At 36.4% G+C, this 13,831-nt stretch overlaps 1 protein-coding gene across 4 annotated transcripts in view; it reads right to left on the bottom strand.

Annotated features, from left to right (window-relative positions):
* UVRAG (UV radiation resistance associated) overlaps positions 1-13,831 on the bottom strand; it is a 262,695-nt gene that overhangs the window by 223,903 nt on the left and 24,961 nt on the right. For 3 of the 4 annotated variants that reach the window (XM_084893380.1, XM_084893382.1, XM_084893383.1), the window contains exon 3: positions 5,785-5,819. The exons of the other annotated variant lie outside the window; for it this stretch is intronic. In XM_084893380.1, the coding sequence (XP_084749506.1) occupies positions 5,785-5,819 (35 nt within the window). The remainder of the gene's footprint in view (positions 1-5,784; positions 5,820-13,831) is intronic. 4 annotated transcript variants of the gene reach the window in all.

Raw genomic sequence — 13,831 nt, forward strand, 5'->3', positions numbered from 1 at the left:
GACTAGAGGATCCTGAGAATCAAATCAATGATTTGAAATATGAGGAAGCAAAAAACGCCCAACCATAAGAGCAAAAAGAAATAAGAATAAAAAAATATGAAGATAGTGTAAGGAGCCTCTGGGACAACTTCATGTTACCAACATCTGAATTATGGGGGTGCCAGAAGAATAGAAAGAGCAGGATATTGAAAACCTATTTGAAGAAATAATGACAGAAAACTTCCCCTAACTGGTAAAAGAAATAGACTTACAAGTCCAGGAAGCACAAAGAACCCCAAACAAAAGGAATCCAAAGAGGACCATACCAAGGCATAATTAAAATTCCAAGGCAAAAGACAAAGAGAGAATATTAAAAGCAGCAGGAGAAAAATAGTCAGTTACCTAAAAGGGAGTGCTCACACGACTATCAGCTGATTTCTCAACAGAAACTATGCAAGCCAGAAAGGAGTGGCAAGAAATATTCAAAGTGATGAATATCAAGAACCGGCAAAGCTACATTTAGAATTGAAGGTCAGATAAAGAGCTTCACAGATAAGAAAAAGCTAAAGGAGTTAGTCACCACCAAACCAGTATTATCTGAAAGGCTGAGGAGTATCCTTTAAGAGGAAGAAGAAAATAAAGTTAAAGATAAAAAATTATGAACAACAAAGTGACAACAAATACATATCTATCAACAAGTGAATCTAAAAATCAAATGAATAAAAAACCTGATAAATAAACTGGTGAATGGAATAGAATCAGGGGCATGGAAATGGAACAGACTGATGATTCTCAGAAGGAAGAGGGTATGTGTGTGTGTGTGGAGGGGGGGAAGGACTGTGCAGGAAGAGATTTAGACAAAGATCTTATGTGCATGTATGTGTTACCTATGGACACAGACAACAGGGTGGTGAGGGCCAGGGGTGGGGTGGGAACCTCGTGGAGAGGAGACATGGGGGTAGGGAACATCTGTAATAATCTCAACAATAAAAAAAAAATTTTAATTAAAAAAGTATAGAAAAGAGCTAAGGGCAGAAATAGAGCAATAAGGCATGAATTTGGTATTAGAGAAGCAAATATTTGTCAGTGGAGAAATGAACTCATCCATCTTCTTCATAAGACTTAAGGAAATTGCCACAAATTGAGGAAGATGATTATACTTTATCACTAAAATATATACAAAATATTCCCTATCACAAGCCAAGCAATATACCTGAAGGAAGGGAAAACTGCTAAATAAATACTTTCTTGGAATGGGTGAAAGAAATTTCAGAGTAATAAGAGGCTCATAAGTGTCACAATTCCCACAGGACTATTGCCAAGGCTCTGGGTTTCAGTTTAAACATAAGAGCTCACTGCCGGGCCCGGTTTGGCTCAATGGATAGAGCGTTGGCTTGGGGACTGAAGGGTCCTGGGTTCAATTCCAGTCAAGGGCATGTACCTTGGTTGCGGGCATATCCCCAGTAGGGGGTGTGCAACAAGCAGCTGATCGATGACTCTCTCTCATAGATGTTTCTAACTCTCTATCTCTCTCCCTTCCTCTCTGTATAAAATCAATAAAATATATATATATATATATATATATATATATATTTTTTTTTTTTTTTTTTTTTTTTTTTTTTTAAAGAGCTCACTTTTTCTTGGTGAACATAAAATAATGATGAGTCTTACAACTGACAACTTGGATTAGGATATATATATATATATATATATATATTGCCATAAATTGCTTTCTTCTTGCTTGTTAGCCAAGCACAATACAATGCCTATGGAGGATATATTGACGATCCACACAAATTCCCTGCCTTCATGAAGTTTATCCTGTATATTAGAGGACCTAAGGCAACCATATGAACAGCTATTATACTGATTTAGAATGGTACTAGTAGTATAAGTGCAAAGTATATATATATTTTATTTTTTAAAGCACACACACAAAGAGATTTTTTCCTATTGTTACAGATTCTAAGAAAGCTTTTCAGAAACATTTAGAAATGTGCTGTCCAACATTATATCCATTAACCATGTGTAGTTAAATTAAAATTAAATAGAACTAGCCCTAGCTGGTTTGGCTCGATTGACAGATTGTTGGCCTGTGAACTAAAGGATCCCAGGTTCGATTCCAATAAAACCCAGGTTGCAGGCTTGATTCCAGTTGGTGGCAAGTAGAAGGCAGCTGATCAATGATTCCCTCTCCTCATTGATATTTCTATATTTCTCTCCCTCTCCCTTCCTCTCTGAAATCAATAAAAATATAGTTTTTTTTAATAAATTAAACTAAAAATGTGGTTCCTCAGACTTAACCACATTTCAAGTGCTCAGACACTGCCAACATTGCAGAAAGTTCATTGGACAGCACTAATCTGGAGTGTTCAGGAGTTAGAATGAGGCACAGAATAGGCACAGTATGGCTCAGTGGTTGAGCATACATAGACCTATGAACCAGGGTTCGATTCCAAGTCAGGGCACATACCCAGATTGCAGGCTTGATCGCTTGTGTGAGCTGTGCAAGAGGCAGCTGATCAATCATTCTCTCTCATCATTGATGTTTCCATCTCTTTCTCTTCTCCTCCCTTTTTCTCTGAAATCAATAAAAATATTTTAAAAAGAAACAATTTATCTAATCTTTAAGGAAAAACACTGTTTCTAATTTTGTATCCATTTTTCCATGTTGCCTCTGACATCAGAGTGGCAAAACCAGGCCACTCTGGTCTAAAAACAAGCTCAGAATGCATACATAGGAAAAAGTCAAAGCCTTAAAGTTACATGAGTGAAAGGATTATTCACAAGCTCACCAGAGTGAATATTTACCAAAAGCTTAGCTAGAAATAAATATTAGTTTCCTAATCCTTTAGTGGCTAATTACAAGTCAGTCAATAAATATATTTGTGGAAGAACCCATTCAGTAAACATTTGCTGAGCATCTTCTATGTACCAAGCACAATGGTAAAGAGGAAGGATAACAACATTTAAATCGTTAACTCTATTCAGCAAATATCACAATAGTTTAAGAATTATAAACTCCTAAGCAGGAACCCTAGCTCATGTGGCTCAGTAGGTTGGAGCATTGTTCCATACACTAAAAGGTGGCAGGTTTGGGGGGTGTGAGAGAGGACCTTTTCATGTCTCTCTCTCTCTCTCTCTCTCTCTCTCTCTCTCTCTCTCTCTCTCTCTCTCTCCCCCCCTTCTCTCACTCTTGGCAGGTGACAATAACAACAACAAACAAAGTTCCTGAGCAGGGAAAAATATCAACAAATTCTTCTCATCTGGGGTTCTTCAGAGACAGCAGGAAGGGAGGTAACAAAGTGCCATCCCCATCATATCTATGCCCTGCGGGTTGGTGATTCCTGTGGTGCTCAGTGCCCTTTAATCTGCATCAGTCACAATCACTTAGCAAAAAGCTAAGATGAATCCTTTCAAAAGGAAGAGAAATAAACTTAAATTTCTCACATCTATAATAATGTTATAAAAGAAGCAAACAATCCTAGCAAAAAAAAAAAATAATCTTAAAAGGAAATATCAATGAATCAAATATCAATCAATTTAACAAACAACTACCGAACAGAAGGAATATGGTGGGAGCTGGGGTGACATAAGGATATTCGGGCAGTCTCCCACCTCCATTTCATCCACTTTGGGAGATGAAATGCTTTTGAACAAGTACAATGCGAGCAAGTGTTGTTAAGTGGTATACTCAGGAAACAATTAAAGGAGAAACTATAAGTGAAAAGGACCCCGGAAGTCTTTTTGTCCATCCCTCTCCCTTGTCTGGAATCCATTTTTTTAAAAACATGATTCAGCCTAAGTACACCAGGGATGAAGATGTCACATTTCGTAGAGATAGCTCAGAAGCAACTGAAGACAGGAATCAAAAGGAGCTGAAGATAGGTGATGATGTTTAGAAATATGGATCTGGAAGTCAAGTGAATATCAGGTGAATACAATACTAATAATGCAGAATTGTACACTTAGGTACCACTACAGCAAAAAGTCCATTATGATACAAATCCAAGAAAATGCAAGGGGATGTGTAAAACCATCTCCAACTATAGTTTTGACTACAGAAAAGGGAGCAGATATTTCAAAGTGACGTTAAAAGGGAGCAGATATTTCAAAGTTACTCTATCAACCCTTTCCCCAGCTCTCACTTGTCTACGGGCTTTTTCTATTTCTATTTACATCTAAGCCAAAAAAGGAAAAACTAATATTGACTCAGTAGCTACTGTGTCAAGCATAATCTAGTCATTTATCATGAATCGTGTAATGCTTGAAGAGCTTTACTGATGACTGGAGCTCCTCAGAGATGGGCTTAAGGAACCTGTTTGGCTGAGGATCAAAATCTAGTATGATATTTGAGACATTCGGAAGACAGCTTGATGAAGAGGAAAGAGTAATAGAAACTTTAAGAGAGAAGGTCTGGGAACTGAAGTTCTGGTCTTGCAGTTGTAGAACTATGAAAGTTGCTGGGCCTCTCTGTATAGCAGTTTCTTAAGACCTACTCATGATTTTCTAAGGATGAAAATGGAATATATATTTTAAAGGATTCTGAAAATATAATGCATCATCTAACAAATACTCTTTGAGCATCTGTACTATTCTTCACAGTAGGGTTTCAGAGATGCACAAGATTGGGAAGGTCCCTGCTCTCATGAGACTTACACTGTGGTAGATGGGAGATGGATAATACATAAACACAAACGAGTGATTAAGAGTTCCCAAAAGTGAGAATACTCTAAAGAAAATAAAACAGATGACGTGAAAAACAGTGAATAGAGAAAAGGGAACTACTATATATATATTTTTTTTAAAGAGCAGCATTTTTTTCTAACCCTCACCTGAGGATATGTTTGTATTGATTTTTATAGAGAGAAAGAAACATCAATGTGATGGAGAAACATCAATCAGTTGCTTCCTGTATGCACTCCAACCGGAGATCAAACCCACAACCTAGGTATGTGCCCAAAACAGGAATCCAACCCAAGACCTTTCGGTGTACAGGACAACATTCCAACCAACTGAGCCATACAGGTCAGGACAAAAGGGAAATACTACAGATGAAATAGTCATAGAAGGTCTAGCTGAAATGACATAGCTGAGACCTCAAAGAATTCTTCAGCCAAATAAAGAGCTGTGGAAACAAGTATTCTAGACATAATAAACGAGACACTCTTGGCATGTTCAAAGCACTGAAAAATGAGGTATGCCTAGATCACGAGTGAGAAAAAATATTAGGAGATGAGGTTTTAAAATGTAGACAGTGGTCAAATCCAGAATGGTCTTAGACCATTAAAAGGGTATTATCATTGACATAAAGCTCTTCTTTTAATCAATGTGGCCCAATAAATTAAGTCATTTATGCAAATATCAAGTGTACAGATTATCAAAAGTAGGACACTTCCAAATTTCTGAGGAATGCCATTGCCAAAAACGGCTGGAAGGATCCTATATGACAGTATTTTAAAGAACTATATCTAAACAAATATCATTTATTACAATGTTTGGTAAGTCAAAAACCTCTATAGTAAATAGAAGTGATATAATTATAAAATTTAATTTAAAAAAACACCAAAGTTTAATGGAAAAATTATCAGTTCATTCAGCAAATATTTATCAAGCATCTGGTATGTGCCAGGCATGTTTTAAGCACTAGAGATACAGCAATGAACAATTCAATAAAGATTTAAGCAGTAAGTAAGCAGAAGACTTAACAGGAGAAGGCAGAACTAAACTTGACCTTATTTTATGTCTCAGCATTTTCTGAAATAGGAGTTATAGGCATATGCACCTGTCAGAAGGCAAACTTACCAAGGAATTCTTAATCACTTCACTTCTATAAAATTCTGGAAAAAAAAGAAAAAGAACAATAAGTGATCTGGAAAAAAAAAAATAAGCTTCATTAACTCTTAATCTGATAAATTTTTAACATTTGCTTTGGTAAGACATTTTTGAGGGATCTATTCTCTCCAAATCTTTATCTGTAAAAAATTAACTAAAGTAAAAATAAAGATTAAATAAAAGTGTTTTAAAGGGGAAAACATTAGTAAAGGAAGGTCGAAACCTATTAAGATTTAAGTTAGTGATTTTTACTTTTACTGGCTCTATTTATCCTAGATTCTAATTTGAGTTCTTAAAACTCAGACTTTCTTATCCTCTACCTACTGCTACTCCCTACAACTGATTCCATATTCTCTGTTTATTTCAAACATCACTTGTGACTATTCATTGTAGTATTGTAAAATGAATAGTAATCTAGCAACCAGGTAACTTAGGTTCTGATTCCACCTGTCTTTAATATACTGTCTCATTTCTTTTGGCTCATTTTTCATCAGGCAACTTAGAGAATTAGACTAATGACAAACATCCTCTGTAAACATTAACATTTAGTAATTCAGCCCTTGCCAGGTGGTCAGTTAGTTGGGACATCATTGGTACACTAAAAGTTGGTGGATTCAATTCACGGTCAGGGCGCAGACCTAGGTTATAGGTTCAATCCCAGGTTGGAATTCCTACGGGAGACAACCAATCAATGTTTCTCTGGCACATGATCTCTCTCTCTCTCTTTCCCTCTCTCTCTTCTTTTCTCTGAAAATCAATTTTTAAAAAATAGCCTCTTGTGAGGATTTAAAAAAATGTTTTTTAAACTTTTATGATTCTACAAACCTTCAAGTATGTTGTAAATGTTAGAAAACCTGAAGACACAATGAAAAAAAGAGAAAAGTGATTGAGGCAGGCATTTCCAACCACCCTCCAACATTCCCTGTAGACCCTGCCAGTCATCTCCAGGATACTCTGTCTCTGCAGAGCCTACAAGGACCTTTGTATTCTTAGGTTGATAAAGAGTACTATTTCCCAAATATGATGCACAAATCACTTGTGGTGATTTTTGATGATTCATGGACATACTATATTTTTCTAATATACTGAAACTTGTGTCACTCGTATTACACCACTCATCATAAGCTCCATAAAGGAGTAGTGGTGGTGTCTGTTTTGTACAATTGCTGTCTCCTCGGTACATAAAACCATTCCTGGCACAGGGTAGACAAAAGTTTTTTTGAATCAACAATTGTACACATTATTCTTAACCATAAGTTTAAAAGTAATAAACTTTTAGAAATATATTAAATATGCAATGGTATAGGTAGCACTCAAATAAGAGTGCAACTTGTCAAGGTGATCCACTACTCACTGAAGTTTGGCCCAGCTGGCATGGCTCAGGAGTTGAGCAATGACCTATGAACCAGGAGGTCAGGGTTCAATTCCCAGTCAGGGCACATGCCAAGGTTGTGGGCTCGATCCTGTGTGTGGCCTACAGAGGCACCCAATCAATGATTCTCTCTCATTATTGAGGTTTCTATCGCTCTCTCCCTCTCCCTTCCTCTCTGAAATCAATAAAAGTATATATTTAAAAAAAAAAAAAAAGATAACTGAAGCTTGGGAATCATCACACAGTAAATAAAAAGCAGACATGGACATAACACTTTTTGTTGTGGTGGTGGTTAATCCTCATCCAAGATTATTTTTCCATTGACTTTTAGGGAGAGTGGAAGAGAGAAGGAAAGACAGAGAAACATCAATGTGAGAGAAATAACATCAATTGGTTGCCTCCTGCATGAGCCCAGGCTAGGGAGGAGCCTTCAACCAAGGTACATATCCTTGACCAGAATTAAACCCTGTGGTCTGTAGGCCAATGCTCTACCCACTAAGCCAAACCGGCTAGGGTGGTCATAACACTTTTATGTGCATACTATTTTGGTTAAAGCACTTCTTGACAAACATATAATCTATGTTACTCTCAGCTTGTCTTCCTAAAAAATTAAAGATAGGATATTTGACTTTGTGGAGAAATAGTCACAATATATTAAATGGAAAAAACAAGTTCTTCTAAGAATTTATAACAGGATCCAAATTATTAACTATGTTTATCTTAAATGACAAAATTAAGTTGTTTACTTTTAGTTTTTGCTTGAAAACTTTCTAATTTTTCTATCTCCAAATAATTATTTGAAATAAGAAAAGAGATAATTTTAGTCATCTTTAAAAAGAATGTTACTGCCCTAGCCAATGTGACTCAATGGTTAGAGTGTTGGCCTGTACCCCAAAGGGTCTCTGGTTCAATTTCCGGTCAAGGGCTTCTACCTGGATTGCAGGTTCAATACCTGGCCCTTTTCGGGGCTCATGGAGGCTACCAATTGATGTGTCTCTCACACATCATTGTTTCTCTCTCTCTCTCTCTCTCTCTCTCTCTCTCTCTCTCTCTCTCTCTCTCTCTCTCTTCTTTCCACTCCTTCTATAAATCAATGGAAAAAATATCCTCAGGTAAGGAGTAACAAAAAAAAAAGAATCTCCTACTGATGAACATTTAGGTTACTACTGATTTTTAGATATTTCAATTAATGTTATAAATAAAAAACCTTTGAAATAAAATGGTAAGACAAAAAGAAAAATATAAGTTTGATATATTACCAAATTATTCACTAAAAATATTGTACCAATTTACAATCCCACTTAGGAAAATACCTGTTTCCCCAACACTAGGCAATACTAAGTATTATTCTTTTCATTTTATTTCTCAAATGGCTAATCAATTACTCCAACCATAAAATTAACTATAGATAATATGTATTTACGTAAATTAATAAATTAATTTATTAATAAATTAACATGCATAATTTAATGTGTTTGTATATATGTTAATTTAATGTGTTTATTATGTTAATATATACATATGTATTACTTTTTAAATCAGTGGGGGGGGGCGAAAGATACTCTTTTTTTCTTTTAATCTGCAAAGTTAAACTATTAATCAGTTCCCAAAATAAATACCTCCAGCTCTTAGAAGATGGATAGTATCATTTCTTTCAAAATCTTGCTGATTATATAAAAATGAGAGGCCCAGTGTATGAAATTCATGCACTGGAAGGGGGTCCCTTACACCAGCCTGCACCCTCACCATCCAGGACCACTGGCTCCTAATCGCTGGCCTGCCTGCCTGCTTGATCGCCCCTAACCACTCACTGCCTGCCTCATTGCCCCTACCCACTCACCTGACTGTTTCATCACTCCTAACCACCTCTGTCTGTCTACCTCATCACCCCTAACCACTCGCCTGCCTCTTGGTCACCCTTAACCACTTGCCTGCCCACCTGATCGCCCCTAACCACTCTCCCTGCCTGCCTGATTGCCCCTAAACATTCACCTGCCTGCCTGATCACCCATAACCACTCACCTGCCTGTCTGCCTGCCTGACTGCCCCTAACTGCCTCTGCTTCGGCCCCCATCATGATGGCTTCATCCAGAAGAACATCCAGAATGATGTCTGGAAGGTTGTCTGGCTGTCCTGTTTAATTAGCATGTATGCTTTTATTATTATAGATTATTATTATTATAGATGAAACTAAACAATTTTCCTTCTCCATGAGACACTCAAAACTAATTTTCTAATTTAAATGTAGAAAGGCCAACAAAGGAGCCAAATATAACTTGGAAAGAAATCACTGAGTCTGAAGTAAATTCTAACATGCTAAACATAAACCTACAGTGTCTATCATTCTGTTACATACAAAACATTCTATTACAATAAAATCAGCAGCATGGTGAAAAAAGAGAATGAGTTTTTTTAAAAACTTGGTCAAAGGCCAGTTCCAGTCCCCAAACTACCATGTATAAGCTTGACCCTGGACAAGTCAACATTTTTGGGACTTAGTTTCTTTACAAAGGAGAATAACGCCTGAAAAATAACAGGGTTGTTGTGAGTCTCAAAAGAAATAGTGAATTATAAATTATATTTTTATTAATACAATTCTATTAATTTTTATTAATTCAATTCTGAGCAAAATAATTATTATCTGAGTCTTACTTCTACATGAAAAGGCCCATCAGATACAAACATTCCTCTATCCATGCCAAGCCCTAAAGAAACATGCTTCCAATGGCACGTTTTGGCTGTAATGTAGCATTCCACTCACTCAACAAATGCTTTTTTAGAGCCTCAAACTCACTCAGAATAGAAAAATACAAACTTAAACTATACTATAAAACTATTTTATCATATTTGCAAAAATTCAGAAGTTTGATTGTACAGGCTGTTGGTGAGGCTCTGGGGGAAAGGACATAGCAAGTGGGAAGTAAACAAGGACACTTTTTCTAATATCTCCCATAGCTGCCGAGTACACCCTCTCTTTGTAATTTTACTTCTTGGAATATACAAAATCATGTGCTTATAAAGTTATTCAGTACAGTACTATGTGTCAGCAAAAGATTGGAACCACCTATAAATGCCTACTAATAGAAGCCAGTTAAATAATTTATTCAATGCAAAATAAGGAAAGCTCTCTAAGAACCAATATTGAAAAAACATTTAGAACATGAAAAAACATGTGTGTGTGTGTGTGTGTGTAATATATATGTGTGTGTGTGTGTGTGTGTGTGTGTGTGTGTGTATACACACTTTATATATATGCACTGCATTTTATATATATGCTAAACCATGGACTGCATTACCTATTCAAAAAATTAATGGAAAAAATATATTGAAGAGCTCAGTATGTGCCAAGCATCATTCCAAGTACTGGAGACATTGCAGTGAACAAAATTACTGACCTACAAATTTCTGCCCTCATAAAATGACATTCTAGTGGAGAGAGACATACATTAACCAAATAATTAAACAAATGGTATGTCAAACGATCTTAAGTATTGTGGAGGAAAATAAAGCCCAGAAGACAGGAGGAGAATAGTCACAATTTTTAAAAGGGTTTAGTCAGTGATCAGGAGAGTTTCTCTGAGAAAACATTTGGTATGAAGACCTTAAAGAAGGTGGAGAAGCTCGTCACATCGCTATAGGAGGAAAGCGTGCCCAGGACAAAGACAGAAGCTTTTAAATTGAAGTAAACTTGATATATTCAGGAACAGCAAAAAGATCTGTGTGGCTGGAACAGAGAAGAGTAGAAGGAGATGAGTTCCAAGAGGATCAGATCATGAAAGGCCTTCTGGAAAACTTAATAAAGATTTTAGCTTTTACTGAGTAAGAAGAGAAGGCACTGAAGGGTTTTAAGAGAGGAATAACATGATCTCACTTTCATTTTCATGAGATCTGGGTGAGAACATAATGAAGAAGGTACATGAGCAGGCAAACCTGCTAAAAGTAAACTTCACCAATTCAGGCAAGAGATGACAATGGTTTGGAAGTAATAAGCAGTGATTGGCTTATGGATATAATTTGATAGTTAAGAGCCAGAAATATTTGCTGAAAGATTGGGTGTGCGATATACTAGTAAAAAAGGACAATCCAGGAAGATTTCAATGTTTTTGGCCAAGGAAATGAAAGGATGGAGTTGCCATTTTCTGAAAGAAGGAAGAATACAACAGGAGGTGGTTCAGAGCTAGAATATCAGAAACTCGTTTTTTGAATATATCAAGTTTAAGTTTCTAGTAGACTCCAAACAGAGATGTAGAATAGGTGTCTGAATACAGGAGTATGAGTTCAGAGGGGAGGTCCAAGCTAAGAATGTAAGTTTGCAAGTTGTTAGTGATAAATGATATTTAAAACTGTAAGACTTGGATGAGATAACCAAAATGGATTATATAGAGTTTATCTTCTGATGTATTCAAAATAGCTGGCTGACAGTCCAGCAGAAGACTGGCACTCACATTTCACAGTGAGAAAATAACTATGGCTTAAGAACAACCTTGATTTTATAAATACTTCAAATTTAAGAGGAAACCAGGATTAAAACATAGCTCCTCATACATCACACAAGGCTTCATTCTCTGGAAATGTGATAACTAGTATTTGATTTGAACTACCTAAAAGGCAGACAGTCTCCTAAGAACACTAAAAGATGTCATTTTTTTTAATCTTACATATAACTTCTTAGGATCTGTTGTGAATTCAGCTGAAATAAAAGAATAACTTAGAAATCAGCATTTCAAATATTCTTCCAATAAAAAAAACAACTATATTTTAAAATTAACTGATGCTACTAAACAGGTGGTACAGGTGGTTTTGTATGAAGAGCCAACTGGCTTTCTACACACAGGGCCACATAATATTCATGAAATGAATAACTGGACCTGTATTTGTCATCACAGGTCCAATAAGACGAGGTGGTATAACTACGTTTAGTAAGGAAAGAGCTTCCTGACTCCTCCTGTTGTAGATAAGTTATGGGCCCCCCAAAACCACCATAAATAGACTTCATTCATCCATGACGTTATGGAACAGAAGAAAGTCCCAGAAGTCATCAATCCTCTCATTCTAGAGATAAGTTAACTAAACGCCATTTAGTGACAGACTCAAAACCACCACCAACAATGGACTTCCCTGTGATCTGTCACCAGCTATTCCCTAATTGCATTAATGATCATTTTATTGAAATAGAGAAACAGTCTATGATCACTTCTAAGCTCAGAATGTAATCTGAGCTAGAAGATCAAAAACAAGAACAAAAAAAGATCACTTTCCTTATATCTCTTACACAAGTTTTTACATCATGGTCATCAACCAGTCCTTTGACTACTCTCTTTTTAGAAACTACTATTATGATTATTAACATTACAATTCTAATAACAATTGCTATCATTTACCACATACCTAAAATGCACTAAGTACTATGTGAATTACTATTATCAGAGGTAACATTGAAGCAAGGATACAGATGTTCTATGAAGACAACCAAGAACTAATTATATAGAAATGAATCAAACATTTAAAATACTCTGGCTCTGTCATATATTGCCAATGATAAAACCAATTAGTGAGGCTAAATCAAATGTTTTAAGATCTGCAAAACTGCTTATACCTTTAGGATAAATGGCAGCCAAGCTGTTTACTTTCCTCTGGACACAAAGGAAGACATGTCCCCGACCCTTTTTCACCTAAAAAGAGCGACTCCAATGTATGGCCAATAGAATGTAATGGAATTAAGCTGGGCCATTTCCATTAAGAATATTTCCCTCAAATAATCCATCCCTCTCTTGCCGTGCCAGAGGATGTATTGATGGCAGCAGCATTCCAAAATAGAAAGAGCCTGGGTACCTGAGTCACCACTTATCGGACATCTGCCAGGACACTACCTGACAAAGAACACCTGCACTGAACTAAGTGTAAGAAATGTATTATGTTAAGCCACTGAGATTTGTGGTATTTGTTACAGTAGCTAGTATTCATCATTGAAATGACTACAATTGTTTTTAAAATATGCAATGTTGCCCAGGGCCGGTGTGGCTCAGTTTGTTGGAGTGCTGTCCTATACACTGAAATGTGGCGGGTTCAATTCCCAGTCGGGGCACACAGCCAGGTTGTGAGTTCCATCCCCCATTGGCACATAGGGGAAGCAAATGATCCATCTCTCTTTTTCTTTCATATTTTTTCTCTCTCTCTCTCATAATAAAGAACAAATCTACCGTATCTTCAAGTGAGGATAAAAATATGGGTGAGGTGGTTCAACTATATATAATCCCTAATTGAATGTTTTAGTGAGCATATGTTAGTATTGAAATTTTTTTAAGTTGTTAAAACAACTACTACTTTAATAATGGTTTGGGAAAGTAATTAAAACCAAAAGATAGCCCTGACTGGTTTGGCTCAGTGGATAGAGTGTAGGCCTTCGAACTTAAGGGTCCCGGGTTCGATTCCAGTCAAGGGCATGTACCTTGATTACGGACATATCCCCAGTAGGGGGTGTGCAGGAGGCAACTGATTGATATTTCTCTCTCATCAGATGTTTTTGACTCTCTATCCTTCTCCCTTCCTCTCTGTAAAAAAAATCAATAATTTAAAAACACACGCACACACAAAAGATAAATGTCATTCAAATATTTCATCTTTGCCACAGGAAAAAAAATTAAA

This window comes from Pipistrellus hanaki, assembly GCF_964339955.1.
Source record: "Pipistrellus hanaki genome assembly, chromosome: 9".
NCBI classification, from domain to species: Eukaryota; Metazoa; Chordata; class Mammalia; order Chiroptera; family Vespertilionidae; genus Pipistrellus; species Pipistrellus hanaki.